Genomic DNA, 11,821 nt, shown 5'->3' on the forward strand with positions numbered 1-11,821 from the left:
CAAATAATACATTTATCTCCAGATATGTGTGTGATGTAAAGTGTTTTCTTCTAGAGTACACAAAGAAGACAACTGTATGAACCTACTACTTCGAGATGTGCGGCAGAATATGCAGAACCTACTATTTTCCTCCGTTTCATCAATTCTTCAGGGCAGTTACCTGCAGAGGGTGGGGCCAATGGGTTCAATGGCCCCATACATCTATAGAGGGAAGGGCGTCCAGGGACAGGACAGACATAGACTGCCAATGGGCAGCCTCTTAGCCATTCTGCCACAGCCGCTTGCTTTTAAATTTGTCTCCCACCAGGGGACCCACCATCTGACACACTCATGACACCAACATGTGAAGAATCTCAACAGAATGGGATGGTCATTCCCAAAATGAGTATGGACAAAACATATAAACCCTGTTAAGTCTCTGCCTGGAAATCATAGACACTTTGCACTGTGGGCTATCAATAAAACTGCAGCCATGAACTGTATCAGGTCTGAGTCTGACTGACATCAACATATGGAGAACAGGACTGTCATTTTCATACAATGAGTAAGGGCAAAACATATAAACCTGGTAAAGTCTCAATGGAAGTCATAGACAATTGGCACTGTAGGTTAGAAATGAAACTGCATGAACTTCCACAGCTTTCAATACCATTTCTATGCTGACAACACCCACATCTATCTTTCTACCCCTCAGCTCACCCCATCAGTCTCCTCACACATCACTCATTTACTAATCGACATATCAATATGGATGTTACACTACTTCCTCAACCCAGTCTAGCCAAAACTGAGCTCATAATATTTCCTCCCCTATGTGGCCTTCCCCGTGAATTCTCTGTTTAGACTGATGGCCCAACTATCAGTCTGTCCCCCCATGTCAGGGTACTAAGTGTAGCCCTGGACTCTGAACTTTATTTTTGGGCCCACATCCAAACAAATACCAAAACTTGCCACCTTAGCCTCCACAACCTATTCAAAATATGCCCCAAATGCAGATTGCAAATGCACTGCATTTGTGGGCATGAAATCATGTTTGGCTGCATTGCATTTTCAAAAAAAAAAGTAGTGCTTGTGCTACTGTTTCTAGTACTTCTTTTTTTAATGTTCCAGTGTGGTTTGTAACTCATTCAAATGAATGGGCTGTCAAAATGCAATACAGGGAATGGAATTGCACAGGAATGTATTCAAACGTGAACTGGCCCTTAGGGGCATACAATTAAGATGCCCAGGGCATCCCCGAGCCTCTGCAACCCACTGCTTCAGGGCATATCCTTCACAAACAATTCCAAATAATGACCACTGTGATTGTGACATTTCACTTATGGCCCATTCCTTGTTTCAGATTAAAACTACAGCTCCCCTCTCTGACAACAGGTACCACAGAGTGTCAGCTATTACATGGGCCATGACCAGGACCAATGCTGCCCAAGGCAGCCATTTAACCATTTTTACCAGTCACTTTGTCTGGAAAGGAGAGTAACACTCCCCACTGTGCCTCTATGAGTGCCCCCTCAAATAGCAGCCTCAATTAGCCTTCCTGCCAAAACTGCCCTGGCCTGGCTATTAACTTAATAAATCAGAAGTCACTCAGTTCCCACCATTAAAACTTTTTTTACTTTGTTATTAAGAGCTTGACTTCTGTAACCTCAGGGCTAAGCTCTGCCCACCACACACCCTTTGTTGAACACTCATTCATTGATAATGTGTTCTCATTAGACATAGGGGAATGGCTGGTGGCCATGGCTTAGTCTTGAGGTTAAAAAAGTCAAATCCCTGAAGAAACACTGCCTATGCAGGACAAAGTGACAGTGTCTAAGCAAAGGGCATCCCCTAACCTCCTTATACTCATCTTACCTGAGCCACCTTCTTCTGAGTCACTTTCCTTCTCATTAGCTGGCTACAATACCCATCAAGATGTGAAGGAGCATTTAACCTCCTCTCTTTTGACAGTGCTTGTGTCTAGCAGCCAATTGCACATGAGTGCACTCATAGCTCCCCCAGGTCATCTGTCAGTTATTTCTGCCTCTCCTTACTCCTCTATCTGCTGAGGAGTAAGAAGTGGAGAAGAAGAGTTAGTAAGGTGAAAGCGTGTGTGTATGTGTGTGTGGGGGGGGGGATGGGTGCCCTTGCCCTTTGCTGTTGCCCTGCATGGGTAAGGTAACGGTGTTTCCCTAATAACAGCATAAAACCCTTGGCATCAGCTAATTCTAGGGAAGAGCACTGTCATCGAACTTGGTTTTACTGGAATTAGTTCACTTGCTCTTCAGAATATATGATATTTTGTGTTTACAGGTATAATATCCATGGTGATGTGTATCCAGAGATTGGGGATATTGGAGATACTGAAAACAGTTTTGTACTACTGTGGGGGGCTCAGGCCTCACATATATCCCTGTCCCCCCCCCTCACATGTTTAATCTCTCCCTTCCTCTAAATCGCCCTCCATCCCCCCTCCCGAACCACCCCTTTAATTTTTTTTTTACTTCCATTTTCTCTCTTCGCTTTAGAATTTGAGTCTTAGAGACTAAAGTCAGCCATAGACAGTTCCAATCTCGGCCGGTTCAGCATGGGCTGGCTGAGATTCGAACCATGTATAGGCAGGCTGAATGTCCCCAAGTTGATCGATCAATCAACTTGGGTCCAACCAGTCTGTCAGATTTTACACACGATTATCGCTAACAGCTATTATACCCACTAGCCATAATTGCTGTGTTCTCCCCCCCTCCCACTGGGAGAACACAGCGGCTCTGCGGGAGGGATTCCCACATCAACCCATGGTTGAAGGAAAGAAAATTGCTCTGTCTCTGGCCGGCTCAGTTCTTTCTTCTAAACAGCATGAGGTTCTCCAGCATACATGGGAGGCTCCTCCTTCAAGAACTGTACGTTGATATGGGTTAGCAGTAATGCTCTGTGGGGATTCCTTCAACCCTTGTATCCTGTTGGATTCACTATGAGAAAGACCATCAGAAGGTGGTTCCCTGTACAGTAGCTGATAATCACTTAAAGAACTATAGAGCACCAATGTTCTTTACTCATGTAGTGCGTTTATACACCAGAAGTGCTTTTTCTTCCATGTGTACTGTGTTTGTACTCTTTAAAATAAAAATAAATAATTATAAAAAAAATAACAGCATAAAACCACATTCAGAGGGGCACACAAGGAAGAGACTTCTGGCTAAAAAAGATAAAATCAGTCATCTTGTGGTGTTAGCTTATAGAAAAAAAATGTACATATGTGGTAGGTTAGCGCTAAAGGGAATTATAATGTTTTCAATGTATTTTAGATATGCTTCAATGTAAAAGAGATTAGCATATCATTTATCAAATTTGTGTTATTGTTTAAATACTTTTTTTTCTCCTTCAATATGTAATTTTTTTATTGTATTTGTATATAGGTGCAAACCTACTTGTTAGTTACATATGCAAATTCTGCTTCATTGTTTGTAGTGCTGCACAATGGTTGTTGTTCTTGCAATGACATAGCAGGAATTATAACTGTCAGTAGCACATTAAAATAGAAAATAAAGGATAACCATCACCACCTAGGTTACTGTGTGAAAATGAACGCAGTGTTTCTCAACATTTTTTTCAGCTGCAACACCCTTTAAAAAATGCAAATTTTTTTAGGTACTCCTGTCTAAAATGTAAAACCCATAAATGTCAGTTATCAATGGGAAACCTGAGCCTGAGACAATGAAAATAATTCACATCAAAGGTCCACCCATCACATCAGAAGTTCCCCCATCACATCAGAGCCCCCCTTCGTGTCAGAGTCTCTCTATCACATCAGAGGCCCACCTATTCATAAGACCTGCCACATCACATTAGAGGACCCCCATGACAGAGTTCCCCTCCATCACATTAGAGTTTTCCCATCTTCACAGAGTTCCCCTTCATGTCTGAGGCCTCCCACCACATCAGAGGTTCTGCCATCATATCAGAGTCCCCCCTTCACGTCAGAGTCCCTCCATCACATCAGAGGCCCCCCTCTACATGGGAGTCCCCACATAACATCAGATGACCCATGACAGAGTCCTCTCATCACATCAGAGTCTCCCCATTTTCACAGATTCCTCCCAAAGCCCCCCCAATCACATAGTGCTTCTCATCACAGATCCCTTGATCACAATGTCCCCTATCATAGAGCACCCTATTATGGAGCCCCCCCAATCACACAGTCTCCCCATCGCAGAGCCCCCCCAATTACACATTCACCCCATCATAGAGGCCCTATCACAACCCCCCCCATTAAACAGTCTCCTCTTTACATCAGAGCTATATGGGCTGTAGCAGTAACGCAGAGGGTGGGAGGTGGAGTAGGTCTGGAGGAGGTGGACTTCTGTCCTTTCCTGAATGCTGTGGGTGGCCCTGCATAATGCTTGCCCTGGATCATTGTCTTGTGTTACCATGGTGCGAGTGGGCCAACTGCTAACAGCATAGCAACAAATGATGCCCATGCATCCTGCCCTATTGAATCGTTGTTTGTTATAGTGCTGACAGCTTGCTCATCCACATCATGGCAACTCATGATGCTGATCTAAGGCAAACTGGGTTTTGTGCTTGTGGCACCCCAGGGGAACCCAAAGGCACCCCTGTCGAGAAACAATGCATTAGAGAACAACAGTTATCTCATATAAGCAAGCACTAAATGATGACTGTTTATATTAATGCCTTTTATCAAATGCCAACAAATGGGGTTGGGGGGGAGGGGGGTTCAATTGCATAGCTCTTGCTAAAAAGTTAAAGACTTTTTAGCAATGCTGAGGATGCTAATGCTGAGCTTTTTTTCAATTCTAATTGCTGGACTGTCGTGATAATCCAGTAGCCTAAATTATTATGGAATAGAGACTGTTCACCTAGCAAAGTGAAGGTTGTCAGCACACAACAGTGCTTAAGATCTGAGGGCATTTCTGGCAGATCAACGGGTATATTTCTGTACTTGGGATAAAACAGAGAATTGTGAACGTAATGCCAGAGATGTACTGTGTATGTATTTTTCTTTTCTTTTGCCTTGATATACACTTTAGTAAATAAAGTGAAACTTTGAAAACCCAATCATGCATAAGACAAATCAAAAAGACATAATTTTTGAGTATTCAGAGTAAACACAGCTTCACCCTATTTACTATCATTCACTTTGCTATGGGAACATCCTTTGGTAAACTAACCTCACTGACTTCGGTACTTTTCTACATTTCTGCTACAGAACAAGCATAGTAGTAAGGAATTCTGGCTTTTGTCCTGGCCTGCCAAGCTGCATGCTCAGATAAGGGTCTGGTATGGATTTTGGGGGGAGACCCCACGCCATTTTTTTTTAAATTTCAGCATGGAGTTCCCCTTAAAACTATGCCAGACCCAAAGGGCCTGGTATGGATTTTGGGGGGGACCCCACACCATTATTTTTCTTAATTCTGTCATAGGGTTCCCCTTACCCACTTCAATACACTGTATTATATACTCTGCACTGCACTATATACCCTGCACTGTATTATATTTACTACATTGACTGCACTATATATTCTCCACTGTATTATATATATATACTACATTGACTGCACTGTATATTCTCCACTGTGTGTGTATATATATATATATATATATATATATATATATATATATATATATATATATATATATATATATATATATATATATATATACACATATATATACATACATACATACATATACACACACACACACACACACACACACACACATACTACACACACACACATACACACTACACTGATGGCACTATATACTCTCCACTGTATTATATATATTACACTGACTGCACTATATACTCTGAACTGTATTATATATACTACATGGACTGCACTATATACTCTAAACTGTATTATATACAGTGGATATAAAAAGTCTACACACCCCTGTTAAAATGTCAGGTTTCTGTGATGTAAAAAATGAGACAAAGATAAATAATTTCAGAACTTTTTCCACCTTTACTGTGACTATAAACTGTACAACTCAATTGAAAAACAAACTGAAATCTTTTGGGGGGGGGGGAAGTAAAATATAAAATAACATGGTTGCATAAGTGTGCACACCCTCTTATAACTGGGATGTAGCTGTGTTCAGAATTAAGCAATCACATTCAAACTCATGTCGATTAGGAGTCAGTACACACCTGCCATCATTTAAATGCCTCTTATTAAACCCAAATAAAGTTCAGCTGTTCTAGTAGGTCTTTCCTGACATGTTCCTAGTCACATCCTACAGCAAAAGCCATGGTCTGCAGAGAGCTTCCAAAGCATCAGAGGGATCTCATTGTTAAAAGGCATCAGTCAGGAAAAGGGTGAAAAAGAATTTCCAAGGCATTAGATATACCATGGAACAGAGTGAAGACAGTCATTATTAAGTTATTAACTTCAGCTGGAACAGAGGCCTTAGTCAAGGTAGTGGGAATTATGAACAGTTCCAAATACCAGTCAATATTGGCACAAAACCTTCAGACTTCTGCTAGAAAGCTGAACATGAAGAGGAACTTCATCTTTCAACATGACAACCACCCAAAGCATACATCCAAATCAACAAAGGAATTGCTTCACCAGAAGAAGATAAAGTTATGAAATGGCCCAGACCTGAATCCGATTGAAAATCTGTGGGTTGATCTGAAGAGGGCTGTGCACATGGGCGTCCACAAATAGGGGCAAGGCAGGGCAATTGCCCCCCCCCTGGAATCATCTTGCAGACTGTGTGTGAAATGTCCGCCGCAGCCGCAATCGCGGCCGCCGCGGACTTTTTTGCCTCTGTTTCTCTGAGCTCTCCCTCTGATCACCCCCGCGCTGCGGCAGCAGAGGCATCAGGCGTTGCTAGGGGGGTGCGGTCCGCACCTGGGACGGGTGACACTGACAGTGACATGCGCCAGAGCGGGGTGACACCCGTGGGTAGCGCCGCAGCACACCGGCAACGCTAACACTACCCGGGCGCTGCCCTACACTAATCTGCTCCTCCCAGTCAGATGATCTCTGTGTGTTGTGTCCCTCAGCAGAGCGGACTGAAGCCGCCGCCTCCTCCTCCTCCCACATCCTCCCACATCCACACAGGAGGAGGAGACCGAGGGACACCATGTATCCGTCCGAAGTAACTGAGGTCTGTACACTTTACTATAATCTAACTATGTCTATACTGATGGAGTCTGCACTGAGGGGGAGGGGCCGGGGGGTGTCTATATTGATGGGGTCTGCACTGAGGGGGAGGGGCCGGGGGTGTCTATACTGAGGGGGGTCTGCTGCACTGAGGGGGAGGGGGTGTCTTTACTGAGGGGGGTCTGCACTGAGGAGGAGGGGGTGTCTATACTAAGGGGGTCTGCACTGAGGGGGAGGGGGTGTCTATGAGGGGGGTCTGCACTGAGGGGCAAGGGGGTGTCTATACTGAGGGGGGTCTGCACTGAGAGGGAGGGGGTGTCTATACTGAGGGGGATCTGCACTGAGGGGGAGGGGGTGTCTATGAGGGGGGTCTGCACTGAGGGGCGAGGGGGTGCCTATACTGAGGGGGGTCTGCACAGAGGGGGTGTCTATACTAAGGGGGGTCTGCACTGAGGGGGAGGGGGTGTCTATGAGGAGGGTCTGCACTGAGGGGCAAGGGGGTGTCTATACTGAGGGGGGGTCTGCAGTGAGGGGGAGGGGATGTCTTTACTGAGGGGGTCTGCACTGAGGGGGAGGGGGTGTCTATGAGGGGGGTCTGCACTGAGGGGCAAGGGGGTGTCTATACTGAGGGGGGTCTGCACTGAGGGGGAGGGGGTGTCTATGAGGGGGGTCTGCACTGAGGGGCATGGGCGTGTCTATACGGAGGGGGGTCTGCACTGAGGGGGAGGGGGTGTCTTTACTGAGGGGGTCTGCATTGAGGGGGGTGTTTATACTGAGGGGGGTCTGCATTGAGGGGGGATGTTTATACTGAGGGGGTCTGCATTGAGGAGGGTGTTTATACTGAGGGGGGTCTGCATTGAGTGGGGTGTGCATTGAGTGGGGTGTTTATACTGAGGGGGGTCTGCATTGAGTGGGGTGTTTATACTGAGGGGGGTCTGCATTGAGGGGGTGTTTATGCTGAGGGGGGTCTGCATTGAGTGGGGTGTTTATACTGAGGGGGGTCTGCATTGAGTGGGGTGTTTATACTGAGGGGGGTCTGCATTGAGGGGGGAGGACGCCTGAATTACAGTGGCAGGGGGTGTTTTTTAAGCACCTGATTAGAGCCATAGGCTCTAATAGGCCTCAAAAATGGTGACCTACAAGCGCCATGCTGGGCTCTCGCAGGTCACTCAGCTGTGTTAGAAAAGCGAATGACTATTCACTTTCCTAACACTAAACCGCCTCTCCGCCAATCATGATGGGCACACTGGCAGCATATGATGGGCACACTGGCAACATATGATGGGCACACTGGCAGTGATTGATGGCACAGTGGCTGCAATTGATGATTTTTTTTCAACATTTTTTGCGCCCCCCCAAAAACTTTGAGCACCAGCCGCCACTGCCATAACAGATGTATTGCAATATAAAAAGATGTACATTCTCTAGGCTTAAAAGATTTATGTGTTATATAAGAGATCATTCAGCTCCACATTGTATTGGAAGTTGCTTAGGCCAGGCGTACCAGTCCATATAAATATATCCTAGAGAATGTACATCTTTTTATGTTGCAAATTTGCAATGTATAGCAATAAATGATGATCTGTTATGACCATATTTTGATTATGATGAAAACAGCCTATACTTGAAATTTTTTTGTGGTTTTTAAAAAGTCTGAATTGTTATTACAGCCCATTCTCCAGGTTTCCTCCACAAGACTGAAAATGTTTCAGTACTCACTATAACAGGGGTCGGCAACCTAACGATCTTAGTCCACCTGTCCACCGCAAACGGGTTCCTGCGCCGCCGACCCCCGCTTCTATGTGCCAGTCCTTGTCTCCCATCCCACCCTCCTCCGTGGGTGGCTCCACTATGCCATCTATGTCACAGTCTCTCTCTCGCCCTCCCGCCTCTATCCTCCTCCACCACTGTCATCAGTGAACAGCGGAGACCGGGAGGAAGCACAGCTCAGGACGGAGGGCGGAAAGAGGAGCTGATGAAACAAACTTTTTATGTTAAACCACTGGTGATTGGTTGCTAGCACACAGGGTGGTTCTAAGCAACCAATCACCAGCTTGCTAATGTGAAAAGTCACTCTGCCAGCTCCCGCCCTCTGTCCATAACTGTGCTGCCTCCCAGTCTCTGCTGTGGAAATAGGTAGGACACTGTGCTATGGGAGGGGAGGGAAGGGGGGGAGGTTACTGCTATAGGGTAAAGGAGGGACAGAAGACACCACTGTGTGTGTGTGTGTGGGGGGGGGGGGGGTAATGTGAACGGGGCAGAGGATTGAGTTCAGATTGAGAGCTATGAATTCTAGCAGGGGCAGTAAGAAGAAGTGGACAAAGAAAATTGCAAGCACAAAGACGGCTTTCTTTAGCTGCTCGCAAGAAAAAAAAAGTATTGACATACTTATCGTAAAAACATTATCTTTAAAACCTGACCAAAGATTTGGTCTTCACCTTTGTCAGGAGCATAAAACAAACATATTCAAAAACCTACACATATAAAACCTCCTCTCTCTTTCCCACAATTTCATCTGTTCAACTGGGCAATTAGTTTTACAATAACATTACAAATGAAACCTTGCACACCCAAACATACTCATGAGGAATACATAAAAAGACAATAAAAACATACTGTAGGTTACAAGAGTGAGCCCAGGCTACACTGGTGATTAAATCTTATTGCTATTAAAAGATTTAAGCACATGTTGAGTCACTACATTTGCAGCAAACTAAAAATGATGAGAAAACTGTCAGCAAGTAGTTAAATCTCAGTAACAAAGAGATTTAAAGAGTATCTATGGTAAAAATGTAAAAATAACTGAAATACTATGTGGTAATGTATATGTTATTTCCACCCTACCCCTAGTTTGTAAAATTACTTTGTGAAGATCCCCACACATTTATTTCCTTGACTTCTATGACAGTAGTCAATATGCCCTGTGTGTAGCACTGCTGTGTCACACATTTCACAGAACCTGCCTTCTGAACTACAGAGGTGCGGAGAGGAGGAGTTTCAGGAAGAGGAGTCAGTACAGAAATCATTGCTTCCAGGAAGCAAGGTAGCGTGGGGTATGTAATTTATAGATATTTAAATACAAAAATAAAACTATTGTTTGTATTGCTATTACAATGCTGGTGCTATTAATTGAAAGTGTATGCTGTGACCACATATTTCCTTTAATGATCCCTGTATTATTGGGCCAAGTATCAAAACAATACATGATATTTAGGTTAAAAAGCTATTTTAATTAATTTCTTGAATACCCGACAAGCAGTCTGAGGTAAGTTTAAATTTCTCCTAATGCTGCTTTTGTCACCCTTTCTTACATTGATAAAAGAAAAAGAGCAATTAATTCTCCATGTACTATATTAAACCTTTCTGTTGAGACCAATGGAAATAGGGACATAATGGCAACAGTAAGGACTTGTTCACTCCATGTGCATGGATATGCATTTTGTGCACCTGTGTCTGCAAGGGCAAATATAATCGTTCCTGTTCACACCACAACCTGACATCATGTTTATATTTTTCTCTGTATAAATATGCAACATCTGTGCATTTTTCTGCGCAGAAAAAAACTTGCGTGACACAAAACATTGTGCTGTGAACAGTGCACATGGAAAACTATTGTTTTCTTTGTGTCTTTGCAGAAACCTACGTTGGAAAAACAGGTTTCTGTCCATGGTGTGAAATATTCTAATAATAATAATAAGTCAAATCTGCATGTTTTTCCGTCATTTTTAAAACACATGGTGTGAACGAGGTCCTAGGCATTTAAATGAACTGACTTGGTGGTGACAATAGGTTTCATGGCACATACAACATACAAGGCACAACGACTCCAGTGGTAATTGTTCAAATTCCGAGTTCTAAATTCCAATATCAGAGATCAAAATTCTAAGTTCAGAATTCCAAATTTCAAATTTTAAGTTCCATATTCCATATTCCGAATTCCAAATTCTGAGTTCCAAATCTCAAATTCTGAGTTCTATATTTTAAAATCCCTAATTTCATATTCCACGCTTTGAAGTCCGAGTTCCATATTCCAAGTTCCAAAGTCCGGGCTCTGAATTCTAAATTCTGAATTCAAAATTCTGAGTTCCGAATTCTAAGTCCTGAGCCCCAAATTCCACATTCTGAACTCTGAGTCCTGAATTTCAGATTCCAAGTTCTGAATTCAAACGTTCTAAATTCCAAACTCCAAGTTCCGAGTTCCAAAATCCACATTTCAAATTCTAAGTTCTGAGTTCTAAATTCCAAATTTCAAGTTCCACATTCTGATTTCCGAGTTCTGAATTCTCTGTTCCAAGTTCCGAATTCCTTGTTCCAAATTCCACATTCTGAATTCTAAATACTAAGTTCTGAATTCTAAATTCCGAGTTCCAAATTCCAAGTCCTAACTTCCAAATTTGGAGTTTAGAGTTTTGAGTTCCAAATTCCGAATTCTGAATACCGACTTACTTCTAAGTTCTGAATTCCAAATTCCGAGTTTCAAATTCCGAGTTCTGATTTCTAAGTTATAAATTTCAAATTCCATATTTTGAGTTCTGAATTCTAAGTTCCGAGGTCCACATTCTAAGTTCCGAGTTTTGAATTCCAAATTTCAAGTTCCGAATTCTAAGTTTTGAGATCCGAACTCCAAATTTGTAGTCCTAAGTTCTGAGTTCCAAATTCAAAGTTCAAAGTTCTGAATTCCAAATTCTGTGTTTCAAATTCTAAGTTCT

At 43.3% G+C, this 11,821-nt stretch overlaps 1 protein-coding gene across 1 annotated transcript in view; it reads left to right on the forward strand.

The window, feature by feature from the left end:
- Window positions 1-3,695, forward strand: part of LOC141125202 (uncharacterized) — a 54,182-nt gene extending 50,487 nt beyond the window's left edge. Inside the window, exon 5 of the mRNA XM_073612301.1 lies at window positions 55-3,695. Within this exon, the coding sequence (XP_073468402.1) occupies window positions 55-80 (26 nt within the window). The 3' untranslated portion in view covers window positions 81-3,695. The remainder of the gene's footprint in view (window positions 1-54) is intronic.
- Window positions 3,696-11,821: the final 8,126 nt, after the last annotated feature.

This window comes from Aquarana catesbeiana, linkage group LG01 (assembly GCF_042186555.1).
Source record: "Aquarana catesbeiana isolate 2022-GZ linkage group LG01, ASM4218655v1, whole genome shotgun sequence".
NCBI lineage: Eukaryota > Metazoa > Chordata > Amphibia > Anura > Ranidae > Aquarana > Aquarana catesbeiana.